Below are 16587 nucleotides of genomic sequence, written 5' to 3'. Positions count from 1 at the left end.
TCTTCTCATTTGATGTAAGGATCTAAATTATTCAAATAAGGGCACAGAAACTATGTTTAAAAACGGCATTGGATCTTATCTCCCGTTTTTTTTTTTTCTTTTATTACAATTTATAATCCTAAAGTCTTGATAAGGAATGTTTCTGGAAAGGCGTGAAATTGAGCTAGTGGCAGTACAGAGGCTTGAGTTCTTTTAAAAACCAAAACCAAAATGATATCACTGACCAATCACAACCGCCACAAACAAAGCAGTGAACCAATCGGAATTAGAGGTAACTACATGTAACCGGTGCCAAGCCATGTTTTCCCTCTCATTGGTTCAGTAAGGGGCGCGAGTTTCACCAGCCAATCACCGAGCTATAGTAAAGTAAAACCAAAGCATACTTGGTCGCACGCGTTTGCCCGCGCCTTACATCGATTACATGTATTTACTTCGAATTCTGATTGGCTTATTGCGCTGTTTGCCTATGTTGTTGTTGGCCAGATTTGGTTTTACAACACTTAATTGAAAACCGCTCTTACACATGAAAAACGTCGCGAAACATTTTTTATTTCAAGGCACTGCTTGACCTCTTTTGACAGAGACGTGTTTACGTCCATTAAAAAAAGTAATACTCCATCTAGTAATACCACTGTTTTTCTGAATTTTAAAATCCAATAAAAAATGAAGTGTAGAATTTCTTCAAATTTGCTTTTAGATTTAGCGTAGATTAATTCCGCACAGCTTTCTTTACTCAGTAGTTGCCATTTTCAGTTACATGACTTAAACTTTGAAATCCCGAGGGGGGAGAAGGGTTTTTTCTGCTCGGAATTTTTGGCAGAGGTGTGCCGCCAAGTCCCGCATACCCTAGCCTTCTTTCAGAGACGTAATTGCTCGATAAAATTGATCCATACCTGTTTTCAGGCTCCTAACCAATAATGGCCAAAAACCACAAAACGACTCAAAAAATAAACCCCGTGGGATGGCGCATACTTATAGAGCTTATATCAGGTACCCTCCTTCCCCCAGGGGGAGGAGGCTCTAGGTTAGAAGTACAACACATTTTCCAGTTTAAAAAAAAACTCAAAAAACACAATTGTCTATTAAATATATCTAAATTGATACGCTTCTTGATTTTAAGAAAAACTGAAATGTCCCAGTTTTGAACTTTTTCTTAAAGAGCTTATCTTTTTTCTTCTCCTCATCCTTATTTTTTGTTCTCTTCTCAGTTTTATTTCTTCCTCGTTTAGACTCAATTTTCTTGTTCGTCTAGAGCCTTGCTCCTGTGAGGTTGTCATTGTGGTTCTTTGTTCGTTCTGTTTCCCTTGTCCCTGAAATTCAGACGAACACTCTTTTACTGTCTTCAATCCCTGTTTAGCTATTCTCAACTCTCTTTGCAGTCTAGTAACTTGCTCCTGTAAGTTTGTATAATCTTTGTCTTTTTCCCTTAATTGTCCGTGTAAATCTTTCTCATCGGCTCGAAGCTTTCCTTGTATGGTTACTGCAATGGTGTATTCCTTACGTAATTGTCCTTGTGATTTGACCAATTGTTTACGCGTTGTTGCGATTTCTTCTTCGCTTGTTCTCGAATTCACTTGTAATTCACTGACTTGCATCTGTAACCTAGCTTCGTTGGTGTCCTTTTCTTGTAACCGTCGGTGCAGATCTGCCACTTGTTTTCTCAGCCTTTCCTCGTTTGCTGTCAACTGACTTTGTATTTGAATAACCTGTAAATGTTCCTCCCGTAACTGTTGTTCCGTTGTTATAAAAGCTTGTTCTCTTGTTTCTAGCTGACTTTGAAGCTCAGTGAACCGTTGCTGTCCTTCCTGTAACTGTTTTTTCAAGGCTGTATTTTCTATGTCTTTGTTGTGCAATTCTCCATTCAATTTATGTAATTGCTCTCTCATCGTTCTCATTTCTTTCTCGTTTGTATCCAAATGACCTCGTAGTTCATTGATTTGGCGTTCCAAAGCACTCATTTCCTGTTCATTTGATGTCAATGAACTTTGTAGTTCTGTAAGTCGTTGTTCTTCCTCTCTGAACTCCTTTGTGCCCTTTAATCGTACAGGACCTTTCAAGCCAGAAAATAAATAAATAAATAAATAAATAAATAAATAAATAAGTAAATAAAATTTTAAATCCGTCTTGGTATACGTAAGATACCCATACATCTCGCTCAAATACCCTAATCCTAAGAATTGATGGTGTGACGTTACCTTGGAAAGCTAAGGAAACACTATAAATGAGCATCAAAGCAGGATTAACAGGTATAAGGAACCTGTATCGTGTATGACCGCTTATGACTTTTAATCTCCGTGCAATTTTCCAAGCGAAATTTTTGCCAAGAGTCATGACGGGCTCTTGGTTTAGCACAATATATCTTCTCAAACTGGGCCACAAACGTCAGTAGTCGGTATTGATACAGTGATGCAAACTATTTAAGTAAACTATTTTGTTGAAATGAAGGAAAAGTGACGAGAAACTTAACATGTGGAAAGTCTGATAGTATGAAAACTCCTATGAGATCGAAATACATCCTTGTCCTCACAGACTGCAATCCATGTTATCGAAAAAGACAACCTATGGACAATGCATCTAACACCAAGATTTAACTAATATGTGAATAATGGAAAAATGATCAAAAGTAAAGGAAACAAACAACTATATAGTCAACTCACGTGAGATGCTCGTAAGAAACAGTTTGCAGGTCAGGTAGTCTTCTTTCAAAATAGTTGTCTGTAGTTGCACAGACACCACGTGAAATCTACTTTTGATGTCGTCTGTTAAAAGGCGTGCCTCAGCTTCTACATTCAGGTTTCCGAAGCAGTAATCCTTCCAAAGGCTCTCGAGAATTTCCAGCGTCTTGCATTCGACAGTCACTCTTAAACTGCCCACTCTCGCCTGTTTTACTATTAAGTCACGCACCCCTACCAAATAGTAATAGAAGCACTGTGGCATGTCATCAAGAGGGATGCCAGCTGCTTTTGTGTCAAGGAAGTCCCTTGCCATCTCAGACATCACATGTTTAGGGTCTCCTTCGTGTGGCTTTTGAAAGGTGACGTTGTTCAATGCAAACTCTATGGGTAAAGTACCTAAAATCAAAACGTAAAAGCAAATTTCAGCTTTTTTGATTGGAAAATAATCAGTCCTGTACCAGAAATCACTTGTAATTTTAGAGGTCCAATATGATAGTGCTCGAGATGAAGATTTTTGCATGAAATTGTTTAATCAATTAATGTGATATTCGATTATTTACTGACATCGAAATTTTTGCCGAGCGATTTCGAACCCGAATCCGACGTTAAGCCGCCTAATTTTCGTGTGATCGTAAACAATCGTAGACGACCGTTAAATCAGGTGATTCGACTCTGCAACCACACTGAAAACAAAGTTCTTACGATCGATCTCGATCTTCTGCTAAAGCAGACGATCGGACAAGATAGGACCACCTGTCTCTTACGTTCGTCTGATCTACGGGAGTCTGCCATCGACTGCGATCATACGACAATAAAAGAGAGTGTTACAAGTGCGAAGCTCATCATGTTCGGCCAATACTGCAGTTCGAAAAGTACGTCGGGTGAATCGAAGTATAGATCTCTTTGTTTCAGCTTTTTATCTTCTTCTGCGATCGAGCAAGTGAACAATTTCTGCAATACCGTGATCGTTTAAAATCATATGGAAGCCATTATTTCCAGTTTGCATTGCTAGAGAAATTTGAAAGAGCAGACACTACAGACTTCAACTGAATCGGTCCATCGTCATCACTGCCAGCTTAACCTCCTGCTCTCTTAGAAGAAAAAGTCCAGAGAAGGAACTATTGAACAAATTATTACTCAAAAAATACCTGGAAGGTGCTCAGTTGTGAAACTTTCCTCTTGCATTGAGGACTGACGGCCAATAGAATGATCATCTGCCAAAATAAAATTTATACTGAAGTCAAATACTGTTCATCAGATATCATTTGAGAATGATTGGAATAAGTGACTGCTCTAAACTGAAGCGATTAGGAGCAGAAATTAAAGTGGCTTTAGACTGAAGCAACGTGGAAAAGAAAGTGGTCCAAATTGGACCAACTTAGAGGAATTGCTCAACAACTACGTCTTACTGGCTCACTTCGAGGAAAGGCGTTGCTTAAACTGTGAAAACAAGACGTTTTCAGTATCGTCTATTCAAAAAACAGCAACCTTGACTGACTCTTTGCTGAGGGACCTTGTTCAAGATTTTCTTTGATCTTAAGGCAAGTCAATGTTAGTTTTCAGCTAGGTCGTTGAGAATCCCACAATTTGACAGCAACCGATTGCCAGGCCCTTATCTAAACAACCAATGGACAAATAATTATTTAAAAGTAAACAATCAACATTGAAAGAAGCATTCCCACCTCGAACCATGTCGACCATCTTTCTGATAAGTTCTTTACTTTGCTTTTCCCAGCTGTACTTCTTTTCGTACGAGGCACGCAATAATTCAGATTCCTCAAGTCTCTCCCTCCTTTCTTTGCTCCAGGCATCTTCAATCTTTTTTGCCCATACTTGGGCATCGTCCGAATCAATCACAAACAATGAACCAAATGGAACCTTCGTCAGAGCTTCTCCGAACCCCGAGTTTCGACTCGCAAGGACAGGTAGACCTGCCGATAGGGCTTCAAGACCTGTCACCCCAAAGCCCTCTGTTCGTGAAGGCATGACAGCTAAATCGACTTCGCAAAGCAATTCGTTCAAACTCTCTCGGTTTTTCAGAAAGCGTCTGACAGTTAGGCTACTTGCAGGTAGGCCACACTCCAGGAATCGTTCTTTTATTTCATTTTCCTTTCCCTCTGCACCAACATAGATGAGATGAGTATCACTTAATGCAGCAACAGCTTTGGCCGCAATGTCAAATCCTTGCAGCGAAAAATCTTCCGCATCTCCTCGACCACAAAGAAGAACTCGGAATTTCTTTCCCTCACCAGCAGCCTGTTCAACTTTAGAAATATCTTGTAAAATGCCAGGAGTAAAATCAAAGACCATTTGATTGCAAGAGCGAAGATAACACCGAAAGGCCTCATTCAACTTGGGTCCAACAGTGACGACAAAATCAGCCATTTTGCAAAGCTCGACCTCATCTTCCTGCTTTTTTCCACCGTCTGAAATTGGATTTGCGCATGTCCGATGCATTCCAAGTTCTTCTGGGATTGCATGGACAACTTGTATCCATTTACACTTGTGCGAGTCTCTTATGAACTGCACTTGATTACCGAGCTCGACACTATGGCCAACAACTACGTCAATATGTAAATCAGGCGGAGGGAAGCAAAGCCATTGAAGCTCATCTACACCTGGCCGCCGTGCTGCCTTTATGAGGTCAATGTTGTGATCACGGGCTGCTTTCTTCTCCTCGTCATTGCACTGTGGTACAAAGAAAGTCACATGTACCTCGGGGAACTTCGCCAAGTTTATCGCCATTTCTCTGTTTATAGTGGACAGTCCTCCTTTACTTGACCCCCATTCAGACCCCAGGACAAGGACTTGCAATCTCTCTGACAATGGGTGGAGTCCACTGTCTTCTCGATCCTCTGATCTCAACTCTTGCTCAGTACTTGAGTCGCTCAACTTTCTGATCTAGTTCATGATTTAAAACATGGAAAAGTAAGAAAAGTTTCTCAGTTGGAGGAAATTTTCTGGTCAACTGGGTGACGTTAACGATTTTCTTCCTGGGGACCGGTTGTCCTTCCTGCGTTACGCCACGAAGTGAGGACAGGGAAGGGGCAATTAATGGAGGGAGGGGTTACTCAATATTGTGAATCGCAGTAGACAACCCTGAAGATAACCTTGACAAACACCTGACTCCTAATGTTTTGCCGTTGATGGGGAAGGCGCTTTTTCAAGGCAGGGGCGCTTATTACAAATTTTTCGTTCAAAGAATACCCTTCTAATTTTGTAATTTTCGATTATTCTTCCTTTAGGGAGTTAGGATGTTATGGGACGAACGTTCCGTTGACGCTTTCTCCTGCCCCCCCCCCCCCCCCCCTCCAAACTTGCTTTCGGTTCATTTGCTATTAAGGACGGTACCTATTAGGCTATTGGGGGTAACAGCGCATTTTTTTAGAGATAATTAAGAAACGACAATTCTAAAAAGTGTTAAAATACAACGCAAAGTATGGCATTTTAGTCAAATTGAAGCTTTATTGTCTCTGAAAAATGCATGGTTACCCCCAATTATCTTTTTAAATATCAAAATGCACTTGCTAAGTTCTGCTTAACAAGACAGGTTCACGTTTATATTGAATAATGAAATTAGGTGATCAAGCCACGCGCGCAATGTTAGGCTGCTTACTCTATCCACTATCTACAACAAAATAGATAGTGAGTAGCGCAGCCAAAAAGAAAACAGCATTCGTGATAGAACGCTAGTAGATTCATACTAATAGTTAATATGTTTGATTTTGTTATTATCTTTCGTTATCATTGTAATGGCTGTGCGAATGCATTAATCTAAGCTAAAATCTTCATTAAAGTCACTTGTGATTCTCCGTCCTAGTATAGATAGCTCTCTTGTTCTCATTGTTGAGATTTTATTGTATCAATCTTTGACTCATACTGCGTCAAGAACTATTTAAGAGCTCCCTTAAACTTTAAATTTGAAAGAAGCAGCCTGTGCGCTTACTCTAGGAGATATGGTAATGTCAATAACATTTAAAACTCGAATAAAGCTTATTTTATATCTGTTTGCTACAACCTCATTAAAAAACGCCTGCTTGTCTTAAGAAAATATTTACAGACCTACAAACTCATTCTATAAGTATCATATTATTAGGTACGTACCTTTCTTTTGGAAAACATGATACTGGAATGTCTTGCTCGTCACAGCGTTAGCATTAAATCCCTACAATGAAACGTGACCATTGATATATTTGCAAGCCCTTGCTTTTACATACTATTGTCAAATAACAAAATCAGTGTTTCATCAGTAAATTCCCAAAATAGCGACTTCCCCAACGTAACGATAACATTTGATGGTTCTTAATTAAAGCGCATAAGCTACGCTAAGAACCGGTTTAGTACGGTCACCGTAAAGAGATTCGAGTGCTTACGTTTCGAACCTTAGCCCTTTGTCAGAGCGAATCAAGGAGTTGTGGGTTGTATGTGGTTTATATAGCCGGTGAGCACACATACAACCACCAATACTAGATTCGCTCTGACCAAGGGCTAACACTCGAAACGTCAGCACTAGATCTAGAATCTCTTTACGTTGGTCAAATCAGCTTCCGTAACAAATAACGTCCTCTCTAATTCCGGTTACTTAGTGAGTTAAAAACTGCCATCGTATTCACATATTTTTAAGAGAGAAGAGGCAACACAACACGGCAAGGTGTAACCGGATAGGTCAACACACTGCTGAAAATTCTTGCAATGAAAAACAGCCATGAATTTTTTTTTTTTTTTTTAATTTCGACCTCTAAATTTTAAAATGTCAGAAGTTAATCCAATTGTTCAGTAATATATCAAACACGAGGAACAGTGTTTCCTCCGATTTCCAAACACCGAGAAGTAGATTGGAAAAAAAAGGCGCAGCCGACTCTTTTTAAACCAACTTCGAGTGGTTTGTAAATAGGAGAAAACACTCTTTCGAGTGTTTGATATAGCTTCCCAAACTATTGATAATTCTTGGAGATATTCGAGGCAAAATTTCACAAAATTTTATGATAATTTAGATCACATTTCTCAACCTCCTTTACGGTAGTGACTTGCTTTGTTTTGGCTTGATGAATTATTAATGAGTCCCATGCCAAAACAAACAGCGTATCTTAGCTCCGACTAAAAGTCCAGTTAATTTAAAAGAAAACCTCAGTCAATGTATATGCGGTTCAGTTGTTAAGTGTCTTCCATTTGCTACCGATGAACCCTGTACGCACATTGTTGAAATGTAGCCGGATTTTAAAACTCTGTTATCTTCAATCAACAAGGTACCGATTTTCCGAGAAAACTCAGAGTAATTTCCAAAATGAGAGTGATGTATTTAATCACTAAATCCGAGTGCTCCTATCAGGAGTCGAACCTAAGACCTTCCGATTACTAGTTCGGATGCTTTACTGACTGAATTACAGGAGACTCGTGGGAGCTTAGTTAGGCCATTAAACTAGGTTCATGGGACAAACATCCTACGTACTGCTAGGATTCAGAGGATTGGAATGTTCCAAAATATTTTGACGTCTGCAAAATTAAAAGCTATTACCTTGGATCTTAGTTTAGCGCCGGTGACATTCGTAGCTACTGTGCCTTTATCGCGCAATAGTAACTGAAACAGTATTTTGAAGGACGGGATCAAAGTATTACTGGCATTTAACCATTTGAGCGAAGGAGGGTGTCTCGTTCCTTGTTGATCAATTGAACCAGTGCATACTGAAAACTGTATATCAATTTTAGTCTACGCTTCCGGTCCACTGACCCTTCTGTTTATCCTTTGATAGTTTGTAAATATCGGATGTGCAAAGGTTTTCAGTCGCCCTTAACTGGATTCACCAGAAGGCTTTTAACGACTTTCTAAAAGCCTTGGGTGGAAGCAGTGGATCGGAGCCCCCTTACCTCGTAAGTGTGAGGTGAAACAATCGGAGAAGTCCAAAAGTAGACCAAAAGTACCTCAAAGACAGTACGCGCGAGCTATGCATGGAAATTGATGCCAACACGCTAAAATGGAAATCGTTACATCAAGTTGAACCAACTTTTTTCAGAACTTAAGCCGTCGTTATTGGCCGCCACTGCACTCTTGTTCGGAAGAATACATCTTATTCTCTCTTCTGCCTTCAACATACTTTGTTGACCTTTGTTTATAATCAGAAGTTTGGGTATGTTTTGATTTTGTCCTTACTCTTAGTCATCAGTGTCCACTATATGCCGTCTGCATGCCGGTCGCAGACAACTAAGATAAATGTCAAAACTTGGCAAAGATCGCACTAAAAACAAGATGTCCAGACGGCTATCGACTGAGACGATATCAGTGAATGGATTTAGTTTAACTGGACCGTACAAGGATCTATTCGGTTTTGAAACCATTTGGTTAATTTAATTTAGTGCTAGTTGATTATGCACGGTGCGAGAAATAAACAGTACAGCTTGTGTATGGAACCACACATTAAGAGGTAATAGAAATAAAGAAACAAACCTGTTATGTTGCAATATCAAGCCAGGCCAAAACAACTGAGATCAACAACAGACAAGAAGATCACGATTTAACAAACCCGAAGGCAAAGGATGCAGAATGCCGGAAGCTGCCGGAAGCATAAGGGATACACATGCGCAGAAGGCCCATTGGGTTATTCGTGTAACGCCTTCCCTGATCGCAAAGTGCGTAGCGACAAGTGTGTCAACCTCCTAATTTCTCAGGCCGAACGCGCACAGTGTTCAAACGAAAATTCTGGACGAGCGAAGAATGGTGATGCGCGTGTTCGAGAAACTACCTTTCCGCTGCAGTTCGAGTTTCTGGTGATTACTTCTTCCTACTTCATGCAGTCAACCGAAGCGAATTGAACTGCGAAGAGCCACTGAAAACGAAGCACTTCCGGTAAATTATGATCCGGTGTCTAATACACACAGCCTATAGACATTACCCCGGAATCGTGACTATTGGATGGAGATCGATATGAATGCAAGACTGACACGCGCATCAGTAACTATCCATGCCGTATAGGAAAGCACGCAGGACACGCTTAACGCTGACCATCATCAGGGAATGCACGAGAACCAGTGTTCGGATGAACCTATCACATTCAAGACTTGAGGGATGCTGACTCAAATCACGATCACTATACATTGACACATGTCACTCCCCTAACCAGAAATCCTAGACAGCGCCGGATTGAAAAATCAAGCTTTCGTCATGCGATATAAAAAGCATATGATGTGTTAAAAAATTTCTATGTAACAACTGGGTTGCAGCCTGATATAATCACTCATAATCAACTCACCTTTTGTGTCTGTAATATTGCGATGTTACCTTCAGGTCTCCGGATATGTCCAAGTCCTTGTCCTCCCTGACCGGAAGCTGTGTGTTCCGCTAAAATCAAAAAAGTTCAGAAAACGATTGAGAAATAGAAAACTAACTCACAATTGGTACTTAGACACTGGTGCAAGAAATTTTCACTATCATGGGATGAGCACAGTTTCCGCGAAATTCATGTCTTTTGTGACCAGTCTTGCGTGAGGGTTACGTTAAAATTAGATCCGGAACGCCAAATGTAGGAAGGCTGCTATAAGGGAACAATGCCCTCGATTTTTCTCGGGACAGTCTTTTGTCAAATTAGAATTTAATCAGTTGACATTTCTCGATTCAAGCTAAGCTTGTTAAATGTGTTCGAACAAGAAGATCAATGGTCACTTCAAAGTCAGATCAAACAACTAATGAGAATTTTAAGGAACAAGGTTATAATTAGCAGTTTGGTCCAGTTTCCATCCTGCAGGTGACTTTCACTCGCATTTGGTCGTTTATTACCCACAGTCGCTTTCTCTCGCAGGAGATATTTAAAATCTTTTCATGGCTTCAACGAAGAAACTAGAGCCATTTTCTCGGTGCGTCTTTTAAGAAATTTGAAGCCATTACGGACTCGTTTTTACTGGTAATGACTTACAACTTTGAATGCTAACGGTTAGAACCTCGTTGCCAGGTGTTTTCTTGTCCCGCGGCGCCTCTGTTCCACCCATCATAAATTGGATGGGAAAAGAAAGGTCCTGGGAACGAGGATGCACAAGGGCAAAATTCGCATTAACTGCTATCATTTTCGTTAATATCGTGTTACATTGTCAAGGGCTTCAGTCGGAATAACGAATGCTTCTCAGTAAAAATTTCTTCAGGGTAGCGAAGACCTTTCCTGTTTTAATTTTAAAAACCATTACTAAGGAGAAGAACACTGCAGAGAGTCTCAGGTGGGTAGTGATTTTTGGCTGATGGTTCTTCATTAAGATAGATAAGATTACGAACGCGTCTCCTGTATACAGCACCCAGGAGACAGTTTTTCTCGATGAATCATCTACTGCAAGTGGAACGTCTTTTACCGGATAGGTTCCCATGACGGTGCAAAATGCAAATTTAAATGATATTAGTGTGTATTGAATCGAATTAGATCAGGAAAAGCATATATCTGTGTGGCGTGACTTTGCAAAAATAGCGTTTTATATTGCGTCTGTTTATGCGTCTCCTTTGTACAAAGACGGACACGCGTTCGATTAACTGGCCACGCAAACAAAAAAAAATTACTCTCGCCTCTAGTGTCTTAAAATAAATGATCGAGCTGATAGACGCAAAATTTTCTAGAAAGTTAGTCATTACAATTTCACTTTGATATTTATGTAAGGAGAGGATTGCTTTGTCAATTCCCTGTGTTTCGTTGCTCATGGAATGTATAAACTGAGATTTGATCAAATTTTTGGCTTCTTGCCACACGTAAAGAGGGTCTGAATGGGGACACCTGGATAACACTAAACACTTAACTTTTTGGCTTAGTAACATGAAACAGTAGAATTTTAGGCATTTTAACAGTAACAGAAAAAAAAACACTCATTGTAACAGTAAATTTTAGCCAGAAAGAAACAAAAACGGCTCCAAAAAGGCCAATATTATTTTGTTTGGTATACCAAGAAGTTTTCAGCCATTTCCCGATCATTTCGAAAGATTTCCGAAGACTACCGAAGATTCCCGAAGTCTGCGGAAGATATTTTCGAGGAGAGATCCGAAAATTTTCCACTATCTTTCGTCGTTATATTCATATGTGAAAGATATATTTTTTACAGCGTAAAGATACGATTTTTTTCAGTGAGAGGAATCCTTGTAATTTACTCTAATTTGTATATTAACAGGATATTTATCATTAAACAAGAAGCTGTTACCAGCTACGGATGCTTTTTAAAATTCCCGGGCCTTAATCCTTACGTTTTCACCTTTCATTTGGATACAGAAACCATTTGCACATTGATCATTTTTCAATACTAACCGTGAGTCTGTATTTGTATCTGTGTGACGCCGGTCACTGATGCTATCAGATCGTAATTTCCGGTATGATCGCGCATTACGTGTACGTTATCCTCGCACCTTTTTCAATGTTTCGCTGTTTTGTTTTTATTTACAAATGAAATACAGGGGAAAGTAGCTGTTAGTCACCTTTCATTGGTGACAGAAACCGATTCTACATTGATTATTTTTCAATAGTAAACGTGAGTCAGATCTGTATCTGTCTTGGCCCGCGGGGTCATAGAGTGATTAAGTTGCGGAATTTGCGGTTAAACAAAACTAACCTTGAGGAACTAGAAAAGCTGAGTAAAAAACGATATAAACCTTTCGAATTTTTAAAATGCTAGTAATGAAAATATTAAATGTAAATGGTTGAAAAACTTCGAAAGTTAAAAGATGTACAAAAGACGCTATAAAAGTAGAATAAACAGATTAAGTTTCTTCCCGTCTGTTCATCGCATAAAGGTTTAAGATGTCTTCGCCTTGGAAATAGAAAATGCCTTTCTAGGTAAGTGAATGCCGTTTCTGTGAAAGTTGATAAATTCAAAGGAATAAGTTTTATCACTGTTGTAAATTGAATGGCCAGAACTAGAGAGTAAAATGATCTGAAACGCATTGCGTGCTTGCGTAATAACACAGTCACACAGGACTGTCACTTGTATGTTGCAGCTGACGATATCGATCGCTTTCTTCGCCACTCGACATGCCATCATTGCCATCACCTTTTTGTTCTAACGACTCCAGAACGCTCTCTGCGCTAAGGGAAACCGTTCGCGAACGCTTGACAGCCGACGCCATTTTTATTCGAAAGAACAGTGACTCGCAGAATACATCGGGGATTAAGGGAGGGGGAGCGAGGGAAGCGAGAAAAAATGAGGGAGTTCGGGGCCCTCCCCTCCCTTCCCCTATTACGTTGGCTACGCATGCCACGTCGTGAAGGCCACATTCAAGTGTTCTACGCTTTCGATTCTACCAAATCATGTGGTGATCGCCAACATTGTATTAAAATGCAAACTTTTGCAAACATTTTCCGTCATCGCCGTGTTCAAGTACGGATATTTACAAGTCTGGACAGTCATTAAGAATTTCCGAGATACTTCTCTCTAGGAATGCCAAAGTCTTATTTTTAGTCATTTCTCTTGCATCCGCCATCCTGTATGTGACACGTCATGTGGTCATATACGAAGTCATATGCGTTATATTCTTGGACAATCGCGACACAAAAAAGAAAAATAAAAACGAATGCGACCGAAAACTTAACTTGTGGCCTCACGGCCCGAGTAAATACCGTGTAGCATGAAAATTTTGCGAGAGTTTTACTTTGCGGATTGGCGGTTTTGGCGAACTAATTTTTGCGATTCGAGATGACTGAAATTTCTGCTGGGAACTAATTTTTGCGATGCTCCGGTTCAAATAGCAGAATATTTTGATGGAAGAAACCTGAATAGTTTTATTGCACAGTCAATTGAGTCACAGTTCACTCTAGTTACATATTAGAGACATATCACTTTAATACCTTACTGCTCAAAGGGACTGAACAACAACAAAACAAAAAGCCTACCCCTACCATTCGCAGCCAAACACTGTTTCGTTAATACGGTTTGCCACCACCGGAATTACCGCATTTACCGTACATTATTTTTTAAGAAAGCAGTATGAATGTTTGAATTACCGTAGCTGAAACCTTTCAAGGCATACACTGATACATGAGAGGGGCTTTGCCTTTCGAGTGAAAGATTCAGCTAGCATATATAGCTATATATAACTTTTCGAGACCTAATTGGGAGCGGCATGCTAAAATTATGGAAAACTTTGCCCTACTGTAACGCAAAGACTTACAGACTCAGTCGATAATTGAAAATAGTTGAAATTCTGCACTTCTGTGCAGGCCGCTGCAGGAGGCGCGGCCACTAGAACATGGTTGGTCTGCTGCACGATTCAAGTCTGTGCGTTTCTTCAGATGACCCATTCGTGCCAATCTAATGTACTGATTTGCTTTACTCTTGACAGCTCTAGTTGCTTTTTCCAGAGAAAAATCATGTTAATGTTCTTGTTTAAGTCCAATGTATATCGCTCCAGTAGCATAAGTCTATTAAAAGCGGAGTCAGTTTAATTTGACTGAAGGGAGTTAATTTTTGCGGCGTTTTATTTTGCGGGTGTTATTTTCTGCGGGAACAAAATTTTGCGGATCGAGCTCAACCCGCACAATCCGCAAAAATTAGAACCCACAAAATTTTCATGCTACACGGTAGGATACAATGCTCAACAAAAATGACAGATCAATGCCACTCATTCCAAGCTCATGGATATGTGCCATACCTGATCGTCCAGATGTTCCAGTTTCCCAGAATACTGTTGCGCATGGGTCGATAAAAGAGACTACAGTCCCTTTGAGCACAGGCTCAAAGTTCATGAACTGATTCTCGAAGAGCACATGAGAATTGACAATGCTAAAATGCTATGGATTTTTCACGAAAAACCCTCCAAACCCTTAACAGCATTTTCTCCGGAAACAGTAACTTTAAAAAATTGGCCAATTTATCAGTAAACACTAAAAATTATAGGAAAATAACGCTAAACAGTATATGTATATGTATATGAATCTCGCACTTTGTATAACCCTTCTATTTTTAAAATGAATACTTAAATCATCAAGTAGTATTGCAATTAGGGGGTCTCCTAGATAAGCGTAGTAAGGCTCCTGAGACTTCCAGCTAAAAGTCATACGACTTTTATTAAGAAATCAATATGTAAACTCACTCGATTCTGGGCAAAAAGATTATCTCAACATTCACATTCACCACGACACACGACCGTGTAAACACAATTTTGTTTTGAACCCTCTCGGGTCAAATCGACAGGAGGCCATTGTCTCGATCGCTCATTCAAATTCGCGCCGGAAAGTGTTTACAAATCTATGACATTTGAAGAACTCAGAGGAAAACCGTGCGAGCTTTACAAAAATACATTTATGCCCATTTTAAATCGAAAACTGAAGATGCCAACTGACGGTGTGCTCCCCTCGTGAGGCTTTTTAAAATAGTTTGTAAAGAAGGCAGGGTTTCCAATCGAGACAATGGCCTTCTGTCGATTTGACCCGAGCACACCCGGGGCCCAAAACAAAAATTGTGTTTTCAACGGTCTTGTGTCGTGGTGAATGTGTACACGGGTCCTTACAATGTTGAGATCTGGGATTATTGAAACTAAAGTGCCTCTTGGCGTCGGCTGCAGGGCCCGGATTGCGTTGCTAATTCACTGAAATGAAACTGGGACATTTGTGTTGGATTCTGCGTAGGACAATGTCCTCTATTTTTAGACCCTATTTAGGACAAAGGACAGCATCTTGCTCTTGTGTTACACAAGTGTTTATTGGCAATAGTAATAACAATTAAAGGTCCACTGTCACTTATCGGACGTGATGTTCCACGCATTGAAACGCGAACACCAATCACAACAGATAAAATAATACACTACCTAGAAGTGATGACGAAAAATCCCAAAATTTCGCATTAACAGCGGTGAACCATAAGTGGAAACACAATTGACGAGAAGCATTGTTCACTAAAATAAATATAGACAAACGTCTCTGCTCGACGACAGTCTTGCAACGATACCCTGTCTAGGACGGGTCCAGGGTACCCTGCGAGCAGAGACCCTTCGATCTTCCAACTTATCTAGGAAGTTCTGTAAAAACCAGTGATTAACTGTGTTGCAAGGACCACCGTGACAAAATAAAAGTACTGGATCCTGTAGTGAAGGATCCAATCAGCAAAAAAATTGTAAGGCAAATAATCTAAAAAAAGAGCTAGGCTGATTTCACGGTCAGGGAAGTATATTTTCCAATATTTCGAAAGGCGCGGCCTTTCTTCTTCAGGGTATGTTTGAGACTGACCCTGTGGCAAAATACGTTAACTTTTAAACAGTAACAATAGATACCTGAGATATGTCCAGGATCGACCTTGTTAGCAAGAATTTGCTAGCAAACTATTTTCGCAAAAGTAACAAGGATTTTCCTTGCTAGCTAAAACCGTTCATTACAAATATCGCAAAAATCGCAAGAATAACTAATGTAACAAGATTCAAGACTTAGAAGAACTGTTGCATATAGTACAGGGTCCTTGTCATGGGTGTTGCAACACATTCTTTCTTATCAATCATTAGGTCCAAATTTAAGTCGAAATCCGGCAGGATTTCATCGTACTCCATCTCCGCTATTTCTTTTAAAATTTCTTCCTCATCAGCGACAGACTGTTGTTGAAATATAGTCGTACATTATTGTATTTCTTTTGCCTCTTTTTCGGAGACGTGATTGACGGAAGAACGGTATTTTTGGCGAAGGAAGTTCCCTTTGTCTTTTCGTAACCAGTTGGTTATCTGCCGTTCTTCTTCGTCTCCAAGAAATTCAGTAGGCGGAACTACTACAAGTACTCATATAGTGTAGTAAAATGTTCCAGTTCTCCTTTTAACCGTTTGTGTGAGTTTGCTACAAATCGCAATGAAGAACGCTTGGAGACGGATATGACTAGTGAACAGTTGACTGCCCCATGAGAGGTAATCTTCTGTCATTTTATAGTGTCAAGAACGCGGGAACGTTGTGGGCGGCACTGCATGAGTCACCTCTAAAAGACGGAA

At 40.0% G+C, this 16587-nt stretch overlaps 1 protein-coding gene across 1 annotated transcript; it reads right to left on the bottom strand.

Annotated features, from left to right (window-relative positions):
* Positions 1-529: 529 nt before the first annotated feature.
* Positions 530-9220, bottom strand: LOC146476639 (uncharacterized). The gene is made up of 6 exons (XM_085114521.1): positions 9118-9220; positions 6780-6840; positions 4358-5576; positions 3824-3889; positions 2658-3071; positions 530-2050 (listed from the first exon to the last, which is right to left on the bottom strand). The coding sequence occupies exons 2-6, from the start codon at positions 6795-6797 to the stop codon at positions 1116-1118; spliced, it is 2652 nt and encodes an 883-aa protein (XP_084970647.1). The 5' UTR covers positions 6798-6840; positions 9118-9220; the 3' UTR covers positions 530-1115.
* Between the last annotated feature and the right edge of the window lie 7367 nt (positions 9221-16587).

This window comes from Pavona decussata, unplaced genomic scaffold (assembly GCF_977016875.1).
Source record: "Pavona decussata unplaced genomic scaffold, jaPavDecu1.1 SCAFFOLD_76, whole genome shotgun sequence".
Taxonomy (NCBI): domain Eukaryota; kingdom Metazoa; phylum Cnidaria; class Anthozoa; order Scleractinia; family Agariciidae; genus Pavona; species Pavona decussata.
The sequence above is the reverse complement of the archived record's forward strand: the minus strand, read 5'-3'. Positions and strand labels throughout refer to the sequence as shown.